The sequence below is a fragment of the Abramis brama genome (genome assembly GCF_963993115.1).
Source record: "Abramis brama genome assembly, chromosome: 24".
Taxonomy (NCBI): Eukaryota; Metazoa; Chordata; class Actinopteri; order Cypriniformes; family Leuciscidae; genus Abramis; species Abramis brama.
In genome coordinates this window covers 1,402,326-1,429,929 of record NC_139986.1, presented here as the reverse complement: position 1 = coordinate 1,429,929, position 27,604 = coordinate 1,402,326, and the positions used below count along the sequence as shown (strand labels likewise).

Here is a 27,604-nt window from a genome sequence, read left to right as displayed (position 1 = left end):
TGTGTGTTTCGCTGCTGTCAGTTCAGGTTGTGTGTGTTTCGTTCAGGTTGTGTGTGTTTCGCTGTCATCAGTTCAGGTTGTGTGTGTTTCGCTGTCATCAGTTCAGGTTGTGTGTGTTTCGCTGCCATCAGTTCAGATTGTGTGTGTTTAGTTCAGGTTGTGTGTGTTTCGCTGTCGTCAGTTCAGGTTGTGTGTGTTTCGCTGTCGTCAGTTCAGGTTGTGTGTGTTTCGCTGTCGTCAGTTCGGGTTGTGTGTGTTTCGCTGCCATCAGTTCGGGTTGTGTGTGTTTCGCTGCCATCAGTTCAGGTTGTGTGTGTTTCGCTGCCGTCAGTTCAGGTTGTGTGTGTTTCGTTCAGGTTGTGTGTGTTTCGCTGTCGTCAGTTCAGGTTGTGTGTGTTTCGCTGTCGTCAGTTCAGGTTGTGTGTGTTTCACTGTCATCAGTTCAGGTTGTGTGTGTTTCGCTGTCATCAGTTCAGTTTGTGTGCGTGTCGCTGCCATCAGTTCAGGTTGTGTGTGTTTCGCTGTCGTCAGTTCAGGTTGTGTGTGTTTCGCTGCCATCAGTTCAGGTTTTGTGTGTTTCGCTGCCGTCAGTTCAGGTTGTGTGTGTTTCGCTGTCGTCAGTTCAGGTTGTGTGTGTTTCACTGTTATCAGTTCAGGTAGTGTGTGTGTCACTGCCACCAGTTCAGGTTGTGTGTGTTTCGCTGTCGTCAGTTTGGGTTGTGTGTGTTTCGCTTCCGTCAGTTCAGGTTGTGTGTGTTTCGTTCAGGTTGTGTGTGTTTCGCTGTCGTCAGTTCAGGTTGTGTGTGTTTCGCTGTCGTCAGTTCAGGTTGTGTGTGTTTCACTGTCATCAGTTCAGGTTGTGTGTGTGTCGCTGCCATCAGTTCAGGTTTTGTGTGTTTCGCTGCCGTCAGTTCAGGTTTTGTGTGTTTCGCTGTCGTCAGTTCAGGTTGTGTGTGTTTCGCTGTTGTCAATTCAGGTTGTGTGTGTTTCGCTGCCATCAGTTTGGGTTGTGTGTGTTTCGCTTCCGTCAGTTCAGGTTGTGTGTGTTTCGCTGCCATCAGTTCAGATTGTGTGTGTTTCGTTCAGGTTGTGTGTGTTTCGCTGTCGTCAGTTCGGGTTGTGTGTGTTACGCTGCCGTCAGTTCAGGTTGTGTGTGTTTCGTTCAGGTTGTGTGTGTTTCGCTGTCGTCAGTTCAGGTTGTGTGTGTTTCGCTGCCATCAGTTCAGATTGTGTGTGTTTCGTTCAGGTTGTGTGTGTTTCGCTGTCGTCAGTTCAGGTTGTGTGTGTTTCGCTGTCATCAGTTCAGGTTGTGTGTGTTTCGCTGTCATCAGTTCAGGTTGTGTGTGTGTCGCTGCCATCAGTTCAGGTTGTGTGTGTTTCGCTGTCGTCAGTTCTGGTTGTGTGTGTTTCGCTGCCATCAGTTCGAGTTGTGTGTGTTTCGCTGCCGTCAGTTCAGGTTGTGTGTGTTTCGTTCAGGTTGTGTGTGTTTCGCTGCCGTCAGTTCAGGTTGTGTGTGTTTCGCTGTCGTCAGTTCAGGTTGTGTGTGTTTCACTGTTGTCATTTCGGGTTGTGTGTGTTTCGCTGTCATCAGTTCAGGTTGTGTGTGTTTCGCTGCCGTCAGTTCAGATTGTGTGTGTTTCGTTCAGGTTGTGTGTGTTTCGCTGCCATCAGTTCAGATTGTGTGTGTTTCGTTCAGGTTGTGTGTGTTTCGCTGTCATCAGTTCAGGTTGTGTGTGTTTCGCTGTCATCAGTTCAGGTTGTGTGTGTTTTGCTGTCATCAGTTCAGGTTGTGTGTGTTTCGCTGCCATCAGTTCAGATTGTGTGTGTTTCGTTCAGGTTGTGTGTGTTTCGCTGTCATCAGTTCAGGTTGTGTGTTCAGGTTGTGTGTGTTTGTCTGCCCGCGCTACATGACGGGTGGGAACGACCCTGATCTCTGTGTGTTCTGCTTATAAGCGGATCTGTGTTGACTACACTAAAAATAAAAGATCCTTTAAACTAACTCAATTCAATTATGGACAGTGGTTTCACACAACCAACACAGTTTTAATTAACATTAAAAGCTTATTTTTAATCAATATAAAATCCTTGTGTTGTGACAACACAACTGACTGAGGAAGAGTGTATGTGAAATGATTATGCCCAACCAACTCAATTCAATCACTTTGTAGTAACATAAACTGGCTATGTTTTCTGAACATGTTTTGGTCTAGCAAAAACTTATTGTTTTGTTCTGTGATTTACATAACAACTAACTAATTTTAACACATGTGATGTTTAGTGTTAACAAGTAATACCACCATAGTGATTGCTTTATAATTAAAGCAATCTGAGTTCATGTTAGCAGGTCCTCAACCCAAGTACATGTTCTACACTTCACCACAATGGTCACCCCTAAAAACTGTTTTAAATACCAACCTAACAGAGCAGTAAACATTAAAAAAGGTCTCTCCATTTTCTCATCTTGCTAAAAAATGCTTGAAATTACACTTTATTTCAACATTTACTCTCCCAATTCAGCCCCTTTGCAAAGCATGATGGGAAGTGAAAGTCCTGTTTGATTGAGTCCTACTATGTTGCTTCAGTGAAAAAATATTTGGAGAGTTTTTAGACCAAAACATGTTTAACCAGTTTAAGTTACAGTGAAGTGATTGAATTGAGTTGGTTGGACTTTTACATAGATTCTTCCTCAGTCAGTTGTGTTGTCACAACACAAGGATTTTGCATAGATTAAAAATAAACCTTTAATGTTAATAAAAACTAAGTTGGTTGTGTATAACCACTGTCCATAATTGAACTGAGTTAGTTTAAAGTAGCTTTTTTTTTTGCGTGTGAACGTGTCCCGCTCCCAGTGCTTCGCTTGCATTTCACTTTTCGTCACACATTATATGTCTGTTCTCTCAAGCACTTCACTAAAACTGTTGTCTCCTTGGTAGTCAAGTTCTCTAGCTCTATAAATAGATTAGATTTCTTTATTTGAACTATGATAATTCATATTTTTATCAATGGTTTTCTTAGATAAGATCAGAACTACTTCATAATGATGAAAGCACGGTAAAAACTTTCAGTGTCAGTTTTAATGTGATCTTCATACAACACCACCAACAACAAAGAACTCTGTTTAAAAACAACCTGGAACCTAAAAGTGCCCAGTTTTGAAAAAAAAAAACATTCACAATGTATATGCTAATAATTCTGCTACACCATAATCACTACTTAAAACCATGTCAAATTTTATTTAATTTAATATTCAACAATATTATTGATCTGCCAACCCAATCTCACGGCAATTCGTACAAATTTTACAAGGTGGCTAATTCGTACGAATTCATATGACCTCACTCGTACGAATTTGTAAGATTTTTGCTAAATCGTACATATTTTACGAGTTGCCAAGTTCGTATGAATTCGTACGTATGACCTACCCCTGACCCCGCCCCTAAACCTAACCGTCACTGGGGTTTAGACAAATTGTACGAATTCATACGAATTAGCCACATTTTACTCACTCATACAAATTCATACGAAGAGAGATAGCGTTGGATTGCCTGCACTGACACCATTATATGAGAACTGAACTGAGCTGGACGATGACATCGTTTTTTTTTCTCCAGAGCGGCTATATATATAAATGAACTAAATTAATAACTTTTTACAACAAAAATGAAACATCACTGAACTTACTTAAGCTGGGCTGTGACACTATTTTCTTCTGGAAACAAACTTTGTTGCATTATTTTCCTGTTATCTCTGTAAAGCTGCTTTGAAACAATCTGTATTGTAAAAAGCGCTGTATAAATAAAGGTGACTTGACTTGACTTGACTTAAAGGGCACATACATGTAGAATCAAGGACCTTTAATACACAGTTGACAAACCAGTCTAAGTTTTTATTCTCTGAACGATTTCCAAAAAAATATACAGTATAAATATTAGACAAATAGAGTTAACCTCTGCTCTGTTGTTTAAGTAATTTTCTTCACATGTCTGCATGAGTCTGTTGGAAACCCTATGGATGTGTTTGTGCTCTAATGAATCTGGGCAGAATGGACAACGTTTATACATGTAGTTTTGTGTATAAATTTTTAGTTTGTAGTTTTTTGGGGGCCTTCAAGTCAAAAATAGTGTGCATTTTCATTGAATGGAAAATAACTGCTCTGATGATCTGCATAAAGGCTGTATTTGTGTTCTACACACTTAGAAAAACGGTTCAGTGGGGTTCTATACAGAGCTCTAGGGTTCTTGACTCAATTTTAAAGACAACACAAGGAGAAATGTCTTAAATGATTGCATAATACTTTCATGTTTAAAAAATATTTTTGTGGTGATACATTATGATGCATTCAAACTAATCCTTTAAATTATCTCATTATTGAAACCCATAAAAAGTTATATATATGAAGTGCCTGACGGAACCCTTAAAGATTCTATTTAGAACCTTTTCTTCTAAGAGTGAATAAAGACAGAAAATCATGCAGATTTCGAAAAATCATGCAGGCTCAGAATTAAAGGGTGACGTTTCCTTATGAGACTGTGTTGTTGATGTTTTTGCCAGTAAACACCAGCCTGTTGTTTCACTGTGCCAGATGAGCTTTTCAAAGCGTGCATTCACACTCTTCTCAAAAAGTGAGGCAGATCTGTATCAGGTTGACTGGGTTTTTCCCTCGGAGAAGAGAAGAAGCAGTGGCAACTACAGGAACAGAGACAGAGAAAAGAAAGCTAAGAGTTTAGGGATGCAGGAAGACCAATGCCATTTCTTGTGAGTGAAAGAACTGGTTTCAGTCTGTCACTCACAGTGGAAACGGGACGTCTGGTTAGAGGCTGAAACCATCAATAACAGAGCTGTCAGCACTGGTGACCACATCAGTCACTGTGGCACATCTGCGGACACTAAATGACCTCAGGCTGGGATAAAAACACCAGTATGATAGCGAACCAGACATTACTGAGTTCTCAAAAAACTGCTGTGAGAGTTTAAAAATGAGAAATAAAGTATATATAATGTGCTTTACTTGCAAATGAATGTTGCCTTCAAGTCATATCAGGCTGATCATATGAGATAAAGGCAGTTTAGGGGCCCTATCATACACCCAGTGCAATGCAGCGCCAGGTGCGATGCAAGTGTGTTTTGCTAGTTTCAGCCTGACGCAGTTTTCATTTTCACGTCCTGATCCACATTGTTTAAATAGCAAATGCATTTGTGCGCCCATGGGCTGCTGGTCTGAGAACGAGTGTGTGTTCAGGCGCATTGTTGGAGCGTTGCTATTTTGAGGAACTGAAATTGACTGAGCCATTGACCGACTGAAACCTGGTCTAAAGTCAATGGCGCAGTATTGTTATTTAACGGGCGCATTAGTAATATGAGCCTACAGGCAGGTCCACAATGCATGTAACACTCTGCTTATTACACACACACACACTCTACTTATTATACACACACACACTCTGCTTATTACACACACACACTCTGCTTATTACACACACACACACACACACACACACACACTACTTATTACACACACACACACACACACACACACTCTGCTTATTAAACACACAGGGACGTGCAGCAGCACACAAACATACCAAAAATTTTAAAAATAAAAAGGACAATTACAATGTTAAAGATTATTATTGTGTACATAAAGATATGGTGAATCCGGCTTGTCCCGTAGATGGTCTGCTTGAGCTTTAACCTCACACACACATGGAGTGGAGTCTCCACTCTCCTCGGCCACAGGCTGTCGTGAGGCCTCCTGGGCGGCACGATTGAGCAGGACGGAACTTAAAGTGGAAGAAGCAACCTCAGAAGCTTCTGACTTCATAGGAGGAGGTGGCGGGCGAGTTGTGACATGCGAGGGAAGCGTATGAGCAACAGTCGCTGTACTGAGCAGCGGCATCAAGCAAGGGAACTACTAACAACTCAAGGCAATGGATGCCAATAGAGTGGGAGGTTCGCCCAAACCTCCATTACTGTATGCCCATTATACGTGGCCCCTCAGCTGGTGTTTAGCAGACACTTGTTCTGTGTTTGGCCCGGAGAATCAAAAAAGGTCTGAACACGGCTAAAAGTTTGGCGCAGGCCGGGTGTTATTAACACACGGAACGTGCCGCTCTGCCACGGCCACCTCGGGACTCGGCAATGAAGCCAGTGCTGAAGCGCTCTTCATATGGAGGTTATATGCCGGTTATATGCGGTTGCGTCTAACATATGCCCCAGGATCCTCTGAAAGTTTCAGTGGAACCCTTTCTCACTTCTATAAGCACCGAATGGACACGTTCCTGCTGAGGGACGTGTAGACCAAGTCCTCCTCCAAACCGGAAAAGAGATCCTCAGTCCGTGGACCAGTTTACTCTTTCCCAGTTGACCTGAAGACCCAACTGGCTATGTAGCACTCAAAGGGAGAGACTTGTACTGAGACTTCGACCCTTCGATAGGTATGGCCTGTGTTGCGGAAGGTTAGAGATCTGAAGTACGCATCCTTCAAGTCGAACGCTGCAGACCAGTCTTGGGGACAGCATTGGGAATGCGTTTCTGTGTTTGTACTTGAACGGAAGCTGAAAAAGGGCCCGAATCAAGAGACACAGATCCAAGATGGTCATGACTCACCAGTCCTTGAGTACAATGAAGTACAGGCAACTTTCAGAAGACGGTCTTCATATCGGCTGGAGGGACGGCTCAATCGCATCCTTCGCCAGTAGGAATGCGATGGCCGTGCACACGACAGACGCACATTCGGAAATACTGAAGTGTAACGGATAGCGCTGAGCATGGGCGGGGGCCTGGCGAACTGAATCGTCTAGCCGAGTCTGCTGGCATGGAGGAACCGGCTGGATCGGTCGGGAGCAATAACTAGTGCTTCAACGGACCAATGCAGGGGGGACCAAGGTTACCACAAATGTACTCAGAGTGAGGCATCGAGGTAGAGAACAGGGACCCAGCTCGGAAGGCCCAAAGCGGGGCCTGAGTGTGTAGACCAACTCTTACCTGTCTCTACATGGCAGCAGCATGAGAAAGGAGTGACTGGGTGCTCGAACTGCACCCAACTGCTGGCTGGCGATACAAGAGGTAGCTGAGTAGTGCAAGGCTTTACAGGGTTGCACACCGCCAGTCTGGCCCTCTTGGGACCCAGGAACAGAGGAAACTGCTTTTTTAAGTGTGGGTACTGCCGGCTCTGCTGTTTTGGGAGCCAGCGGCGGAACAGACACACACACAAACAAAGACTCCACCCGGCCCTCACCGGGGGGAGGGAGTGGATCGGTGACCAACTCTAAGAGCATCCTCCTCCATCCCTGAGTGGCCTGCTCAGGAATGCTTTCGCGGTCGCTTGCCACCTGGCTTGGCAGTGCCTGGAGGCCTGGCTAGAGGCTGCCTCGGAGGCCCGGCGGGAGCGAGAGCGGAGGCAGGGGGACACCCTCGGCGACGAGCAGGCGGAGGAACTGCCACCGGCGGCGAGGTGGAGGCAGCAGCGAGCCGCCGGGGCAGGATGTGCCAGTGGCCTCTGTCTGTGCTTGGGCGGCAGAGAACTGTTGGGCGGAGCTCTCCACCATATCCTTGTCCATGTCCACCAAAAACTTATTCAAGCAGTTTCTGGCAGAGAAAGGTGGCTTCCACGACCTGGTAATCTCTCCATGCACTTCGGGAAAGAAAGGCACTGGGGTGGCAAGCTGAGAACCAGCACGGCCCATCCTGAGATGCCAATCAACCAACCGAGACTGTTCGGGACACGGTGGAGGATTCCACTCGAGCCCGACAGCCTCGGCGGCCCGATTCAGCATAGCTGATGTTTCTGGATCTGGCTCGGGCAACAATACACTCCCAGAGGGAGATAACGCAGCCAGGTCATCATTTCCAGAGCTCAGCTCACCCTCCGATGCTGCAATCGGCATCCTGTCCTCTGGAGGGGCCCCGAAAGAAACGGCTGGTCGGTCCATCACAGAGGGACCAGCGCGCCCAAAGGGGGTCTATGAGTAGAATAACAAAACTACATTTCCCATCATTCTCTGTGGCTGCATAGAAATGCTAAAGCTGCGTTCATGGCATGTCGTGATACCAACCCAAATCTCACGGCAATTTTATGAGGTGGCTAATTCGTACGAATTCATACGAATTCATACGAAGTCCAAGCTACATCCATCCTGAAACAGTAAAACACTCTGTGAATCCTAGTGTGTTGCAGAATATATCCGTGCTGTCGGATTCATTTCTTGTCCTTGTTAGCGCCAAGGAGCAGCACTATATGTATTTATTCTGTCATTCTCCTATTGCCCGTCCATTAGGACAGCGCGAGATCATGATATTTCCCCCCCCTTAGCAAATGATACAGGTTTCCAGTGAGTGACTGTGCTGAATGTAGAGAAAAGCAGGTCTATTAATAATGTAACATTTACTCATCGCTTGGAATAATAAATTATAAAGAGACGGAGCGAAAGCATTGCTTTCAGACCTCACAGACCCTAATGGTGTTCAGAAACCTTGAATTATCTGTTAAATGTATTTATGTGACTCTAGAATTTATGAAGCAGCATCAACACGCCAATGTTTGGCCGGTTAGCTTTAGCTAGACCTACATACACGATTATCGGAGAACAGAACTGTCTTTATCTTTTAAAATTAGCTGTGTATTGGAACAAAATACATCTGATAAACATTTTTTATCTAAAAAAAATCACATTTTATTTCACGCTCAAAATGATACAGAAAAAATGATGTAATCGTTACTGTTCATATCACTGTGTATTAAGCGCTGAGGAAGAGCTGAAATTCAGATATGATAATAGACATTTCAACTAATCACAGCGGACTGGGCCGTCTGGCCAATCAGAGCAGAGCAGCTCTCGGAGAGGCGGGGTTTAGAGAGACTGAATCCTTTATTGAACCGTTTCAGACACTGTGAGAAAAGAGCTGATGCTGCAATGTGTATTATGAGAATATTAAAGTGTTCTTTTGACCTGTGTGTGTAAACTTATTGTAGGAGATTTCAAAACAAAATCAGGAACCTTTAAAATAGCATCAAATGGGCACTTTATTATTATTTAATATAAACTGTATCTTTTTTTTCCATTCGAAAAGTTCTATAAATCTAAAAGACCAAACACTCTCCATAAAAATACAGCACAATGTACCTTGTTATTTAAAATGGAAATTTCCATATTGAATCCCCCTGTATTTTGAATTACGCATTACACTGTGTTGTGTTTGAGTGTTGAAGGAAATGTCTGTAAACACAATTTTCAGTAATTTTCAACCAGGACATCCATTTTTTTTTTTTTTACAGATTTCTTTCTTACAATAAACTAATTAGACAAATATTCTCCAAAAACAATCAGACCTTTATAGAGCCTGATATCTAGTCAGTGCTTCGGTTCTAGTTAGATGCATTGTTTTCTCAAGGTTTGTCAACGAGTGACAAGGAACACTTGTTAACTACATTACAAGAGCCGAAATCAATCATAAACAACATCTGTCTGGCGTCACTCCGAGAGCAGTTGTCAAATGCAATAATTTCCTTCATATACATATCTTCACACACTGCTAAACAGCCCTGTTGCCTCTCCACATGCCTGAATAATTCATGACTCACACAACAGTGTGTCTGTGCCCAGCAGTAAATGATATCATCCCTCTGGGCATTAACAAGCTTTCTCAGCATAACAAGGATGTTGCTATACCACATTTGACATGTTTCAACAATCTGTCAATGCAGAGAGGCAATTGAAACATGAAAGTGGTGCAGAGTTGGTACTCACACAAAATTGATTGTGTAACAACGGATTTGTGTGCAGAAAACCGGTTCAAAATGGGTTCAATGGGTTGAGGAGACATTAGGAAGTAAGTGATGTCTCTTGCATGTGCGGTTAAGGATGTGTCACTCAACTAATGAACTCTTCCATTGAGCAGAGGAAATAACTAACGCTAGATCAGTTTGTGGGTGTATGAACGGCACCGGGCAGCTCTTGGATTATTTTATTTTATTTTATTTTATTTTATTTTATTTTATTTTATTTTATTTTATTTTATTTTATTTTATTTTATTTTATTTTATTTTATTTTATTTTATTTTATTTATTTTTGTTATAATTTATTTTATATATTTTTCTTAATTTTATTATTTTACAAAATACAAAATAATTGTATTTTATTTACATATTTCTATTTCTATTTGTAATATAAAAATATTTGTATAAAATATAAGTTTACTTTATATTTTGTTTTAATTTATTTTATACACTAATGCAGCCTTGGTGAGCAGAATTTTGGTGAGCTTGGTGAGTATTTTTTTTATTTTTTTTAATAAATAAAAAAATTATAATTCTTTTAAAATATTAAAATGCTAAATTGCTTTGTGTTATGTCAACGTAAAAGGACTCCTTTTCATGAATAATAGAACCATCTTAAACTCCAATGACACTGATAAATGAGGAAAAGACCTCTTATGACTGCCATTAAATGCAAAACCTGATGCTTTTATTGGGAAATCTGTTGAGTGGATTTATCATTACCTTCTCTAGCTCGGAAGCAAAGACCCTCGTGTTCTTGTGCATTATTGCTTAAGTGTTGTGAAATCTGCAGATGCACACACATTACTTCATTGCACAGACCCCAGATGTCATTAAGCGAGGAGAGGAGCGTGTTCCTCATATTCTCCGGCTCCAGCGAGCGTTTCCGTGTGCTGTCTCAGCTGTATTTCATCTGCTGCAAAGCAAGGCCATCATAATGCATCACCGTTCACACAGCATACAAGAGCAATATAATAACTTGTTGAAGTTGAGCCAGCTTTATGTTGATGAAACTGTGTGTTGAACGGATATGGGATGGAGCTGGTGTGGTGAAGTGTGTATCTTATCATACTGTTTACCCTGAGAACAACAACAACAACAACAACAACAAAAAACACTGTTCAATATCCTCATAAGCAGGGAGATACAGATTCATAATAATGATATCCTCAAGGTTCAGCTGCAGATTTCCGAGGGCTTAATCTCCATCTTCATGGTGAAATATGCTTGACGGCTGTGGCCATTCAAGTGAGATATGTTTATATCTTAATATAGATGATGCTATCATTCTTCCCTGACATTAATTTAGTGTTCGGGACCACAGAGCCTTGTGCATTATGCAAAATAATTGCAGGGCCACATTTTACAAGAAGTCAATTTCAGCGGGCATGAAGAACGACAGTTTGCTGTAATGAAGAGCATAAGAATCACAAATGACTTGAAGCTGCCTGTTAGGCATCGGCGCATTTGCATGCATGAAAAGCAATGGAAACATGTTGCGATTGTTTGTCACATTATTAAACTTAGTGTGACCTTATTACTTAATGATAGCATGCTTAAAGTGCATAAACAAGACAGTAGGTGTGAGAGCAGAAGAGATCTAGTTCAGTGAAACTCTACAGGGCGCATGCTGATTGGTCTCAAGCAATCACATCATTAGCTCATGGCTCAAGCTGATTGGCTCTGCTGATCCTGCAGCCAATGAGATCGCTTGCTCAACATTTGAATAGTCTGGTTGAGTGTTTGCTGTAAGCTCCATCAGAGTTCCTCTGAACCCTCCACCTCCCCAGCTCCACCTGCCGAGATCTGATCCAGGATTCATGTGTGTGTGTTAATGCAGCAGCCGCAGATCTTACAGGCTCACAGCGGCGAGTCTGAGGATCTATTGAGTTCAGACTTGCTCTAAAGCAGCAGGAGCAGATCTAGTCCACCAAGACCAAATACATTAACATATTCAATAACATGCTAAAACTATTCTCAGAGCTGTCATGATTGAAATGTATTTTGTTTTTAATAATGCAATAAAAATACTGCTGTTCTTTAAATTAATTTTCTTTCCATGTAACGTTCACTTTAAAGGAATATTTCAATAATAATAAGGTAACACTTTACAAGAAGGTCTCATTTGTTAACATTGGTTAACATGCAACTATGAGCATTTTTTTTTTTTTTTTTTTTTTTTTTTTTACAGCATTTATTAACCTTAATACAAATACAGTTGTCCATTGTTTGGGTAACATTTTACAATAAGGTTCATTAGTTAACATTAGTTAATGTATTAACTAACATGAACTAACCATGAGCAATACATTTGTTACTGTATTTGTTCATCTTTGTTAAAGTTAGTCAATAAAAAATACAGCTGTTCATGTTAGTTCATGGTGCATTAACTAATGTTAACAAGATTTTAATAATGTATTAGTAAATGTTGAAATTAACATTAACAAAGAATAATAAATACTGCATAAGTGCAGTTCATTATGTTAACTAAAGTAGTTAACTAATGTTAACTAATGAACCTTATTGTAAAGTGTCACAATTGTTTGTTTGTTAGTTTGCATTTCATTTATGTTAAGATATATAATTTTAAAAATGTATTCGTAAATGTAGAAATTAAGATTAATAAATGCTCTAGAAGTATTTTTCATTGCTAGTTTAAATTAACTAATGTTTACTCATGTTAACAAATTAAACATTATTGTAAAGTGTAATACTATTAATAGTCACAGTGTATCAGACCAATGAATTCCTGCCCTTTCCTCACATAAAGCTTTATTATAGGCTATATTTAAAAATCATATTGACTACTTTTGTGCTTTTATGGTTTTTATTTCCATTTTTAAGTTCGACAACCAATGCTTTCATTACATAGAAGAGAGAAAACCTGGTAACAAGATTCCTTTAGGTTCCTTTAGGTATTAATTATGACTTTTACCTCTTTTGTCCATATATACTTAATATAAGTTTGAACTGTCCCTTTAAATATTATGAAGGAGACTCTGGGTTCATGAAATGAAGTGGCACTATTCGCAGTGCAGTCAATGCTGAACACCGAGAGCCACTATAGAGATTGGAAATTCATTAGAGCACATTTAGTTTAATTGTATTTGATTTTAATGGGAGGTCCAGCTAAATGCTGTTGTGTTATAGCAGAGATAAGAGATCTCAGCGTAATGGAGATCTACGACGTCAGATGTGAGTGAGTTATCCGATGTTTTCTGCTGATCTGAAACCTTCCTTTCACCGACTTCCAGAAGATCTACATCTGCTGATATCATGCAATCAGTTACAACCCTTCTGCAAACCATAACTTTATTAATCTCTGTTGGCTTTGTTTTCCAGTAAACATGTCTTAATGTCTTTAAAAGAAGATGCATTTATTTCAGAAGCCATTTATTTCAGACAAGAATTACATCATGAGAATATGAAATGCATTAGAAACATTTTTTTTTGTTCCTGTTCTAAGCATAAATTAGTTTGATTTGTAATATAATTAGAAATGTAATTAATACTATCTAAAAACGAAAACGATGTCTTAATATCTTGTGCAGTTTTGCTTCTCAGTAAACACGGATTAAATTATAATTATTTGATTATGTTTAATATGCTATATATATATATATATATATAAACAGCAATTTAGTATGTATGTATGTATATATATATATATATATATATATATATATATATATATATATATATATATATATATATACACACTATAAAATAGTATTTTATATGCTATTTCATTTTTTTCTAAGTTTGGACACTGTTATGAGAAATTACATATATATATATATATATATATATATATATATATATATATATATATATATATAATGCATTTTTTATAGGATTTATTCATGGATTTTCCCCTTAATGTTTCTCCCTTTTCTTTAGTAGTGGATGAAACTATGAACTTCATTGATAATACTGTGAATAGATGTCATACAAACTTTTAATAAGGGTAAAATTACTGTGGCTCCTTTGAAAAGGCTTACAGTATTTCCTTTACCAGTTTCACTTGTGAAAACCCAATATACTTTAACATACTTTTAAAAAGAGTACTTATTGTGGATATATTCGTTTAAAATATAAAACCTTTAACTACAAGCTAATTGCAATTACATTAAAATGTATTATAGATTACATTTATATGAAATAAATTCAAGTTCAACTAGTTTTTGACCCACTTAAGCAGGACTTCAGTGCATCTATATATATATATATGTGTGTGTGTGTGTGTGTGTGTGTGTGTGTGTGTGTGACATTTCATAGAAACTTCTAAATAAAGTGCATCTACTGACAAACATTTAAGGTAAACTAAATAGACTCATTTCTAATGAAACTTAAATGTCATGTATTCAGATGCATTAATAATTACATATAATATTGAAGTTGCAATTTAGTACATCTAAATATATTAACTTTAAATGTAATATTGAATAACACACTATTTTGATGTTAGTCAACACATCAAAATAAGTGAACTTCTTTAAAGCACGACGGAAGATTGAATTGTAAAATTAAGAAAATGTACTTTTAATTTGACATCATTTACAAAGTGCACTTTTTTAAAAGCATGCTTAAGTGTGTTAAGAAACACAGATATTGTCTCTTTTTAAGTGTACTTCAGTGACCTTCATTAATATTATCTGCAATTACAGTTTTTTCTATACACTCGTAAAATGAAAGGTTCTTTATTGATATTGATGGTTCCATGAATTGCATTTAACACTCATGAAACCACTCTATTGGACAAAAGGTTATTTCGATTTTTAAAACATTCGTCACACTAAGAAGAAATGTTTCTTTTCAGAACTGATCATTGAAAGGGGAACTTAAAATGGTTCTTCAATGGCATTGCTGTGAATCTTTCATTTTAAGAGTGTATGTCGTAACAAATGCTAGTCCAAAAACCATCTCTCTATCCTTGCTCGCCCTTTTTCAAAGCCACAGAGAAACTTGGAGCATTTCATCCAGATGTTGTTGATATCATGTGTCAGACGAGGATCCTCTGTGGTCACGCTGAACCCTGTCAGCAAGGCCTTCCTCTTTAAAATACCATTTGGCACTTTTTTCATCAAAATAAATAATGGCTGCTAAACCCAATGCATAAAGCACATGCGGTTTTAAATCCGGGTTCAAATAGTGTGGGATCGGCTCGTGACGTCTCTTCATTTGAGCTTATTTCACTCAAAAGGTTAGCGAGGATGAAGCCTGAGCGTATCATACTTTCCGAGAGCCGCAAGCAAACATGACATTATTGGTGTTAAGGATGAACATGTTTACCATGGATCTAATCTGTTCCTTATTGCTTAATTTAAAACCAATCGCCTCAGACCTCAAGCAGACGAAGTTCATTATTCGGCCGCGTGTCGTCGAGCGGAAGCATTATTCCTCTTTAGCCTGATGGATTGTTTTTTGATGTGGAGCTTTTTGAATATTTCAGACTCCTTAAAGAGCAGAAAGTGGAGCCTGCAGTGCCATCTGTTCCTGCTCTAATGAATCATTGTTCTGTATCTCTCGCGACCGAAGCGTCTTCCTTCCCCTTCCTCTCAACAAACAATGAACAGCTTTTGAAACATTCAGTGTTTGTAGTGGTGTCGTGGGACACGAGCAAGAATTCAGGGTCAACACAAGCTTGACTGTTTCTGTGCAATTAGAGATGCAAAGATGTGGTATTTCTGAGCCGATAATGATAACCGATAATCAACATGTTGCCGTTTTCAGTGCTCCATTATTTGACCTTTTGCGCTCTAACAGACTAGTTAATTAGCTGATTAATTAGAAGACACCCACTTGGCACAAAATAGCTTTTTTTCTAAGAGCGCACAATGCATAAAAGTGATCTGACCGACAAATTAATTGCTTAGTTTTTAGCGCAATGTCTTATAAATGTGGAACGAGACGTGGAGCAATAGTGAACAACTAAATTAATATTAAAAAAAAAATACCACAGACAGAATGTAAAAAAATGGCCGATCACACGGGACCAAAATCATAAACAGATGGAACATTTTGGTCTGGTTTGGTGTTTTACATTTGTATCTTTCCAGGTGAAGCTGTGTTTGCACATGCACACTTACCAATACATGCTACAAAATGACCAAATAAATGAGTGCAACCAAATATACTGATATCTCAATAAAATTTCTCATGACAATGTCCAAAATGTACATTTTGTGCAGCTCTATATGTAATTTCTCAGCTGACTGTCATTGATAAGCTGGTAATACAATTATTTACACTTTTATGTAAATCAATTAAAAATGAAACACTGGAAAATAAAGTCAATCAACTGAACAAGTGAAATTAGTCGTCACAAGTGTTTGTCATTTTCTGCAGTATGAATACGCCAATACCATCCGCACTCTCTCCTTCTCTTCGACAGCGAGTTGACACTGTGTGTGTGTGTATCTCAGTTGCGCTGTGTGTTTCAGAGCAAAGCGTGTCACGAGTGGCTCAGTTCGTAGTAAATACAATCTCTGCATGTGCTCTGAGTTTAAAGTGCTTTTGGGAACACAATATGCGCTTGTTATGCTTCATTTTCACATTGATATGACCTTCACAGGAATGATTTCAGCATTTCACTTGGTTTGTAATGAGCTACGTTTAGAAATCTGAAAGGTCTGCCTGCAGTTTTCCACAAAAATAAAGGCTGATGATTTTTAATTGTACATAACCATAAACACTCTTGTTCTTGTTGTTTGTGATCAGATGGAGCTGATTCCAGATCCTGATCCTGATGAAGAAGGGACCAAAATAAGTGTATGTGATTATTCTTATTATACACTGCGTGCTGCATTTCCTTCAATGTTGGGTGAGACTGTGTATGCGGTGATACAGTAATCATTTTTAGGTGAACAATGCCTTTAATAAAGCTGATATATGTATTTTCTCAATACAGACCATTTGTAATATTTTACCCCGTAAAGCCTGAAATATGAAATAACAGTCAGATTGTGTTTTGTTTTGCAGTTTATTGAACCTTTAGACAAAATATTGTTTATTGTTGAGTGTCATATTTGATACATCAGTCTTGTATGGCTCATATAGTCTGATATAGTGAGAAAATGGAGGAAAGAAACAGTTTTATTCAGAAGCTCAAACTGAGCAAAAACAAGCAATTTGCTGCAGATGCTGATATTTATATGGCCAAAAAGATGAAATTAGGAGGTAAATCACTGAAATATACAACGCATTCTCATCCTAGGGCGTCATATACTGACGCTTTTGACATTTCGTCTACATCCAACGCACATGGCACCCTTTAGCGTCAATATGACACGCACAGAGCTTTGTTCGGTTATGGGTAGGTTTAGGTCTGGGGTAGGGTTAGGGTTAGACCGCTAGGAGGCGCCTTCTGGCCCATATCTATCTGCGTCTCATATTAACGCTAAAGGGTGCCATGTGCGTTGGATGTAGACGAAATGTCAAAAGCGTCAGTATATGACGCCTTGGGATGAGATCGGGCTGAAATATAACAGTATAGCAGATACTTGCATATCAGTATCTGCCAATAATATGTCTTAGTAACATGATTTTTAAATGCTTAGTTTTATGATCAAAGCTGTAGTTTTAAAACATATAATGTAATGCAATGATGATTGAGAGATTAAGTAAAATAGTCATATTGTTTGATACTCATGAAACCTCAGTTGATTCAGTCCCGTTGAAATATTACTAACAATATGAAAGTTATTATGTTTACTAGACATAATCAGAGCATATTTCACAGCAGAAAAACTGTTGAAGCATTTGCTGAAGGTGGACGTTTGTAAAAGACTTTTACTTGATAAAAACTCTGAACTATCAATCAGAGACAGAAGGACAGTAGGAGATTGAGTGCGACAGGTTTCTCAGATCAGATCAGGCTTTATAGGCTTAAATAACTTGATCTTGGCATTTTCTGAGAAAATCTTTATGAAAGGCCTCTAAAGCAAAGACACTAGCATTGATAAAGTGTGTCTGGAGCAGCACATATATAACCGAGCGAGTTCAAGAGAGGATTAATCCTCCGTTCTCTTCACAGACAGTCAAGGTCCAAGGCAATGACATCTCCCACAAGCTGCAGATCTCTCGGGTGAGCAAGAACGACGAGGGTCTGTACGAATGTCGAGTCACGGACGCAAACTACGGAGAGCTCAAAGAGTACAAGGCTCAAGCGTTCCTGAAAGTGAACGCCACCGTGCGCCCGCGGAGCCGGGCCGTGAAGAAGAGCTCGCCGCTGCACCTGACCGATAAGAAACCCCGTAAGAACAGCTCGGGTCTGGACCAGGACAGCAGCAACATGAGCTCAGACCAGAGATCCCAGTCCACCTCTACCTCTCAGACGTCTCACTCCCAGACACACCAGCACAGCTCAGGTGAGGGTGAGGCACTCTTCAGGCCGCATTCTGGCCGATCGCCACTCTTGTGTTTGAAAATACTTGCAGTTTTACATAAAAATCAATTCATATGCATTTGCATGCTTTTCTTATTAATTGTCAATCCTGATGCAATAGAATGAAGGCAAAATATTGCAGTGTTTTGTAAATAATTGAAAAATGAGCTCAAAAAAGCTGTGGTGTGTGTTGACAACTGCGTTAAATAGGCTAGCTATTATGCACTTCCCCAAAAAATATTATTCTGAGTGGCTGATGTAGCAAATTACATTTAAATTATCTTTAAAACAGACCAACACAGCTCAGGCTCAGCTCAGACACTCTTCCAGCCCAGGCTCATTAGAAAACACATACCTGTGGCAACATTTTTGCAAAACGCAAAATACGTAGCGTCGTGCACGTTTCGCTACAGTTTTAAAGTGAAATGTCCAGTGAATGGCGGTAAAAGCGTGTTTAGTTTGTTTTTGAACTCTTGTTTTTGAGCTCTTGTATCGTGACTCGTCTTTCACAGGATCGTACCGGATCTCTCCACATCACAAGTATAATCCTGTACAGCTGAGCTACTGAGCAAGCATCAGTAAAACAACATATGGAGCTGGTAAAGTGATGAAAACTCCTAAATATATTAGTTTACAAATCATGCACTATGGTAAAAAGTGTTTTGAGGTCATAACATAATTGTACAAGGAGCCGCTTGAAAACAAGTCTGCCCCTGTAATCATAATTGTGTGTGAAATCGATTAAAAGTGCTTGCTGTTTTACTGCCTCTAGTGTTCATTTCTGTTGGAAACTGCAGTGATATGTACGTATTTTGCATTTTGCAAAAAATTGCCAGAGGAACGTTTTCCACTTTTCACAGGCCTTCACTCTTCAGGCCTTCTTCTGGTCCGATCGTCACTCTTGTGTTGCTTGCTTGCAGTTTTCCATAAAAACAGATTCATATGCATTTGCAAGATTTCATTATTAACTGTCAATCGTGATCAGTGTTGGGGAAAGTTACTTTGAAAAGTGATGCATTACAATATTGCAAGTAACTAATTGTGTTAGTTACTTTTTTAGAAAAGTAATGCATTATGTTACTTTTGCGTTGTTACTTTTTTCCACCTGGGCTGGTCTTTGGGCTTTTTTTTTTTTTTATAGCAAAAAAAGTTCTATTTTTGGGCAAATGTAATGACCCTTTCACACCAAAGGTGAAATAATAATCCTCAGACTGAAGGAAATGCAGATTCACGCGTGTCCAGTAGAGGAACAGCTCAGACAAACCCTTCAGCTGCTGTTATTCTGGGTAACGGAAGAATAGATGCAGGAGGAGAAAGTTTAACACTTACTTTACCAATAAAAACTAAAAAATCTATAGTCATTTTTGCTTATGGTTTAACTGAATCAGCGAAGGTCAGAAGTACATTGGTCAATAAAGTGAGATTAAATGCATAAAAATGTTTTATTTAACATATTTAGTTATTGGAGTTCTTGATTTGCATAGTATTCTGATTCTGCATTTCACTCATTTTATTCATTTTGAGGAATATTGAATCTTTTTTTTTTTTTGAGATGAGTAAATGCATGCTCACATTTAGTCTAGAACTACAATAACCATCATGTTCACACACACACACACACACACACACACACACACACACACACACACACACACACACGTTTTAAACTCTTTTTTTTAATTATTATTATTTACTAAAGAGCAATATCTTTGCTTTCATTCTATTGCATCAGGATCAGTGCTGGGGTAACTCACTACAAATAACTTGAGTTACTTTTTCAAATAAGTAACGCAAGTTACTTTGTTCTCCCATTTATTGACTGACTACTACGGTGACCGGGAGGGGACATGTTCGGTTCACTTATTTTTGTCGTGGCCACAACATATAAACTCGTGGGAACGTGATATTAACTCGTGGGAACGTCATAATATCTCGTGGGAACGTCATATTAAGTCATGGCCACGAGATCATTTTGTTGAGGTAACGACATCATTATGTCGTGGCCACGCGATGCAAAGTCGTGGCCTCGAGATCATATTTTGAGAGAACGACATCTATTTGTCGTGGCCACGAGTTGAGGGAGCCACAGCGGCCAATACTGTAACCGTACCATAGACTGGGCTACAGCAGAGATGGAGATGACAGAAGAAATAACATTTTACTTTAAATTAGGAACATCATATAAAGATATAGTGCGGTCTTTGGCATTAAGACATGGGTACGTTATAAGTGAAAGACACATGAAGCGCATTAGACTTTTTTGTCTCACGCATATTTAGGGACCGTCTCAAAATTACATGCGACATTGCATAAACGTTTCTAACTTCAATAGCATTTGAAGACAATGACTTACAGCCAGGGGCGTTTCTAGGTTTTAAAAACATCAGGGGCTGAGCCCGAAACATCAGGGGCTGGGGGTGGGTTACAAGATAACATGATTCGATAAAGAGAATAATATATATTGTAGGTCTATATGCAGGGGGCAGCCACACCAGCTCACATTACCCCACAGACATGCACATTCAAATGTAAGGTAGTTAAGGGGGTTCGGGGGCATGCTCCCCCGAGAAAATTTGGATTTCTTGGCCCTACATATGTGCATTTTAAGGTGTTTGAAGGCCAAAAAAAATTGGATAACAATAGCTTTAAAAGCATGTAAGTGGGCAGTAGCATAAATTATTTGTCAAGCAGATAACAGATTCTTAAACATGAGAATGAGGATAAATGTTGAAATGAATGATCCACAGTACAAAATGGAAATGCAATGTTTCTGCTTATTGTTGACAATACACAATCACATATTCCAAACAGGAATGGCCTTAAATGAGAAATCTTTCAAGGATTATTTTGTATAGATGTTAGGCTACATTTCAATCAAACACCAGTGCAATATTTTGTTTGTTTATTTTATAAATATTTATACTTATATTTTGCTTTTAGTTTCTGTAATGAGCGAAGAACATCTGTGTTAAACAGGAATACATTGTAATAATGTTAATCAAGCTGACTAAATCACATGACTGTGCAGCAGTTCACACTCACAATAAAAATACAATATAATTTAAAACAAAGACAAGCTCATTATACAAAGGAAATAATATTACAGATCTAGACAAATTGGGTTGCTTATAGTTAAAAGAATGTCAAGAACGATCATTTAGGCTAGATGTATTTTTCACATTTTTGGTCACTAATTTTATTTTTTATGACACGAGTCAGTTTTGATGACTTTGCAATATTGATAAAATGTTAGAATATTAATAATGAAAAATGACGCAGCTTTAATCTCCCTTTTGGTTATTTCAATACTTAATTGATGACAGAACACAACGTTACATGCTCGTAGTTTATTTTGCGTGATACAGGATTCTGCATTTGCGCTTGATATTTAAGAGTGCGCGCTGCGAGCACACGGCTGATACGACAGGAAAGTTCGTTTTTCTGAGTTTTACTGACATAGAAAGGCATGGCTATAGCCTGACAACATCTGGTCTGACAGAGGACTGTGCGGCGGTGCTGACTGCGTTATTTATTCTTTTCTTTTTTTTATTGCTGTGAGATTGTTTGCTGTTGCGCAAATCCTGGAGATATTCTAGGATCTAATCACTCACGTGGTGCATCTGCAGAGACAGATTTCAACAATCACTAGTCAGAGACAGCAGCAAAGCCAAAGCACAATGAAATAAGGCAACTTATGATTTCGGGGGTTTACATAGACTATTGTCCAGTTTCATATTTGTCAGTCAACTTTTCAAAAAACATTCGGGGCTACACTCAAGACATTCGGGGCTGAAGCCCCGGCAAAATCGGCTGACGACGCCTCTGCTTACAGCCATAAAACCAACTGTACATTGTTCACCCAGGTCTCATGTATGATGCACACCTTTTAGATTTTTGATATTTATGACAATAAACTGCTAAATCATATGCAAATATTGCTATGTAGGCCTATTTCACTACTGTATGGGATCATACACAAAATATGACAATATTTAAAGCCCAATATCATTTGAAGACAATGACTTACAGTCATAAAACCAACTGTATATTGTTCATAAAGGTCTCATGTATGATGCACACCTTTAATATTTTTGATATTTATGACAATAAACTGCTAAATCATATGCAAATATTGCTATGTATTTCACTACTGTATGGGATCATATACAGAACATGAAAATATTTAAAGTTCAATATCATTTGAAGACAGTGACTTACAGTCATAAAACCAACTGTGCATTGTTCATATAGGTCTCATGTATGATGCACACCTTTAATATTTTTTATATTTATGACAGTACACTGCTAAATCATATGCAAATAATGCTATGCATTTCACTACTGTGTGGGATCATATACAGAATATGACCATATTTAAAGCTCAATAGCATTTGAAGACAATGACTTACAGTCATAAAACCAACTGTACATTGTTCATCTAGGTGTCAGGTATGTGGCAATAGTGAAATACATAGCAATATTTGCATATGATTTAGCAGTTTATTGTCATAAATATCAAAAATCTAAAAGGTGTGCATCATACATGAGACCTGGATGAACAATGTACAGTTGGTTTTATGGCTGTAAGTCATTGTCTTCAAATGCTATTGAAGTTAGAAACGTTTATGCAATATCGCATGTAATTTTGAGACGGTCCCTAAATATGCGTGCGACAAAAAAGTCTAATGCGCTTCATGTGTCTTTCACTTATAACGTACCCATGTCTTAATGCCAAAGACCGCACTATATCTTTATATGACGTTCCTAATTTAAAGTAAAATGTTATTTCTTCTGTCATCTCCTCTGCTCTAGCCCAGTCTATGCTATGGTACGGTTACAGTAGCCTATTGGCCGCTGTGGCTCCCTCAACTCGTGGCCACGACAAATAGATGTCATTCTCTCAAAATATGAAGTCGTGGCCACGAGAAAAATATATCGTTCCCTCAACATATGATCTCGAGGCCACGACTTTGCATCGCGTGGCCACGACATAATGATGTCGTTACCTCAACAAAATGATCTCGTGGCCACGACTTAATATGACGTTCCCACGACTTAATATCACGTTCCCACGAGTTTATATGTTGTGGCCACGACAAAAATAAGTGAACCGAACATGTCCCCTCCCAGTCACCGTAACTGACAGCTCTCTTGTCTCAAATTGAAGTGCAGAAGTGTGTGTGTGTGTGTGTGTGTGTGCTGACCACTGTTAAATATTATGCAATTCCCCCCAAAATATCCCTCTGAGTGGCTGATGTAGCAAATTACATTTAAATTACCATTTAAAATATGTACATAATAATGAATATTGGAGCAAGATGTTTATTGGCAATCATGAGGTACTTAATGGGATTGCAACTATAATACTTGCATTTTAATTTCACTGTGTAGGGAAATAATGCAACCAAATCAACTTGAGTTGACATTAACATTTTTTTTGTCCAAAACGACTTACATTGCATTCAAGGTACACATTTGTTTCAGTTTTATCAGAACCCATGACCTTGCCGTTGCTTTACAAATCATACAAATATGCTTTTTTAAAATGTACAATATTATGGCATAACTAATTTAATATGTAAAAGAGTTGTTAATTGGTTTATTTAAACTAGTGGCAGAGCTCGTACTGGAGTATAAACCCTCAGCAGACCATAAATATCATTTCATCGACAGATAATATTGACCTCAAAATAGCAAATGTATTCCTCTTTTGAAAGCGAAGTCTGCCTCAGTGTTTAATACGAGATCATGTTAGCATAGAGAGATTAACATTCATTATATTAATTCGACACAGAGTTTGTGACAGTTTTTAAATAACAGGCAACCTGAGCGTGGCATGAAAAACATAATCTTGTAAAACACTGGCAGATATTTGGACCAGATCTGTCTGGATGTCAATATTAATAGTCTACAGTGAGTCTATCAGGTTTGTGGTGGTGTAAAATATTGAAAGAGATTTAATCTGGTCACTGCCAACAACAACGATGCAAACAGACTCTAACAAGATCAACAAATGATCAAATATCAGACCCAGCTCATTCATTACACTGAGAATGTCTTTTATATCACACTTCAGTTGTTGAATCTGAAATAAGAAGGAGAAAATATGTTCTAAGAATGTTTAGCTAATGTTTCCATTAAGTTATGAAAATGTTATTTCTGAATGTTTAAATTTTGTAAAAAAACAAAAAAAAAAACATTATGGGAATGTTACTTTTGACTGTTCTCCGAACGTCCTGAAACAAGTAAAAACATTTTTTTTTTTAAATGTAAGATAAAAAATGTGATGTATAAATACTGTTTTTGTGCTAACATTTTGAGAGCGCTATTAAAGACTGCTGCTATGCTGCTTCTTCAGGGAACAGGATTACAGTCAAGTAACCCGAGACATTTTCATTATACTAAATTTACTTTTATTTTATGGAGCACATTGGAAAAATAAACAAAAACTGAAATAATAATAATAAAATACTACTTATGAAACACATATGCATAAGCATAAATCAAGTACTGAAAGTATAAACTAATCATGTAATTATTCACTTAAATACTTAAATCAAGTTAGACTAATACAATTTAGTAACCTTGGTAAATTTCTTTGAATTGCAATTCAATAAATTCCTCTTTGCTGTCGTTCTAATTCAACATCTTGTGCGCTTTGGCCGATTCAATTTAATTTTCAGCTCATTATTTGAATAGGACCATTCTGATTTACAGCCAAACCTCCTGAACCTTCAAAAATATCAGAGAATATCTCTGACCGTTTGAGCTGAAGAGAGAGAAAGATGGAAAACAAGAAAGCTCTGATCTATCATCAGTCAACTATGCAACATCAAGATGATTTCAAATTTATTGCAAGGAGGTTCTTCTATCATGTCATTTGTACAGCATGTGGAATCAAGGTTAGATTATATTAAAGGCTTAAGGCTACAAATTGTACCTTTACACGTCTAACCCGCTTCACTTAAACATGAGTATTGTGAACTTTGTTAACCTTCGAGAACCTTCACTTCCACAACATCAGCGAGCTGTAATTATAGATGATGACATTCTGGCATGAACACACTCTTCCTTACAGCTAATCAGACTCGACTGGTAATGAACGTATAGATGCTATGCATAATCGACAGTGCATCTCAGCCCAGGGTAAAAAGGGCCGGCAGGAATGATTAATTATTCCCTGCGAGCGGAAAAAGGGAGGGAAGCTTCGGTCCGATGCGATTGCTTGTTTCAGGAACGTTCCCGTTCGGCTTGATCACCTCGGGCCAAATGAGATCTGGCAGAGAAGAGTATCGGGTCACGGGGGGGTTCCTCCTCTATTTCAGGGAATGAAGCTCCCTGAGGAACATTGCCCTGCTTGTTCTGACGGAAAAATCCCTTAAATGTCACCGTGATTTAGTGAATATTTCATTTTCCATTTCCTTTTTGTTGCCTTGTTTTTGGGGGGTTTATGGCCAGTATACATCCTTGAGCTTCCCTCGTTCTTTTCTGTAGTCGAGGCAGGAATGCAATAAGTCGAGAGTGGAATCAGATCACATTTGCTTTGAAGTCTTTAGGCCTTGCATCCCACCTCATTTTATTGTTCAAAGGAGGTCTAGAGGAAAATATGAGAAAAACAAGGAGAAATGCAGTTCAAAAATGCAGGCTTATTTATAGTTCTGTGCGAGAAATGGAACATCATCAAACCTGCTAACAATAGACTGGAAAGTGGATTTTTTTCAACATTTACAAATGTCATCAAAGCGTACCTACACTGAAATATCAAAAATATAACTTTATTTCATATTGGTGAATCAATTACCTAATCTAATACCAACAAAATTCATTTGAATGGGTTAAATCATGTAAAAAAAAAAAGAAAGAAAAAAGATAAGTTGCAGGTTACCACTTTTTTACACACCCTTGCACCACTAAAAACCAACATTTTATTAAATTAAACCTTTATCCATTTCTAAACTTGCCTCCGACACATACCTGTACTTGTAGTCGTTCTTTCTCCGTAACGCATCTGTCAGCACATAGGTGTTTTAAAAATACTCTGAAAAGCCTTTAGAAAAGTGCAGAAGGCTGTGCGCATTAATCCCTTTTCATGGTATAATGGCAGTTTTCAGTTTGATTTATGTGGGGAGGTTTTAGCACAAGGCTTCTGTGAATAGGTAGATGCAGACCAATAAAACCATACCGTTTTCTGGCACCCGGGTGGCTTAGAGTTGTTTTGATTGCACTTTGTTAAGAAAATAGTAATATTAAAAAGAGGTGTACATTATATGGAGGAAGAGGAGCTCATATTTACTTTTTGTCATAGGGCTGGATGAACTCCTTGCTTTGGGGAGAGAGCTGTATTTACCGTACTAGAGCAAATTTATATACTGTTATTAAATGCTGTCAGACGAGCAGAATGAATGCAATAGCTCACATAATGAGGGCCAAAATAACCCATGCACCTGGAAAAGTGCAGGTACTGTAATGTAATTTTAGTTGTCAAAAACTCCAAAATAGTCAAAACACATCAGCGTTTATGTAACACAAATGAATGTGCACTCCTCTACTAATGCACATTATATTCATACAGAAAGTATTATGGCTAAAAACACCCATGCTCAAAACTCTTAAAGAAATTAGTTTCTTTACCAGTGTTATTTGAGATGCTATTATAGTTCCCCTTCGAGGGAACTTGCGCTGCTATTCTTGCGTCGAGAATAACAGCGTCAGCTTTCTGGTCTTCAGCAAGCGTTCTGTGTGACTGTTTTGTCTTATCTGGTGTTGTGTGTCTAACATAATCATTCAAGCACATATTTAAAAGAAAAATAATGGCGAGTAAGGAGAAACAATTCAGGCAGTGTGCGGCCCCTTGCCCGCGCTATATGAGCGAGGAAGACACACACTCGCTCTGTGTTGTTTTTCTGGGAGTGGAGCATGCACGGGCATCGCTCGAGGGCGCTGTCTGTGCAAACTGTGATCTAATGCCCCTGAGAACGCTCCGCTCCCGCCTGAGCCTGTTCGATGAATCAGACCAGGCTCGCGCTCCCCGTGGATCTGTCGAGGCAGCGCGGTCCTCATGTTGAGACGGCTTCGGCCCTTTCTCAGCATTCAGCAGCCAGCTCTATTGGTCCCGTGCACAGGTCAGAAGCCCGCTCTGCAGCTTCTTCCGCCCGTGGCGAGGACCCAATGCTCGAATTATCTGGCTTGTTCCGAGGAGTTAGATATTTTGAGCATCGAGGCAGGAGAATGTGAGGATTTGCCACCCCATTCTCCTTCCTTCGAGGAGCTGCTGGAGGTTGTAACCAGGGCAGTGGCCATAAACATCGATTGGCCAGCAGAAAAGCAGGAAGCGATGAGAAAAAGCAAACTAGATGAGCGCTTCCTGCACAGCCTTCGCGCTGGAGCCTCCCATTTTTCACCGGGGTGTCGAGATCGTGGAATAAGCCCTTCTCGTCCCATC

General features: G+C 38.9%; 1 protein-coding gene across 2 annotated transcripts in view; it reads left to right on the top strand.

The window, feature by feature from the left end:
- The window catches only part of vstm2a (V-set and transmembrane domain containing 2A), a 52,638-nt gene that overhangs the window by 18,725 nt on the left and 6,309 nt on the right, over positions 1–27,604 (top strand). The window contains exons 3-5 of one of the 2 annotated variants that reach the window (XM_084102751.1): positions 16,497–16,547; positions 17,812–18,145; positions 18,675–18,808. In XM_084102751.1, coding sequence (XP_083958877.1) covers positions 16,497–16,547; positions 17,812–18,145; positions 18,675–18,730 — 441 coding nt within the window. In that variant the 3' untranslated portion in view covers positions 18,731–18,808. Of the gene's footprint in view, positions 1–16,496; positions 16,548–17,811; positions 18,146–18,674; positions 18,809–27,604 lie in introns of those variants that run through there. The other variant, XM_084102750.1, reaches the window with a different exon arrangement.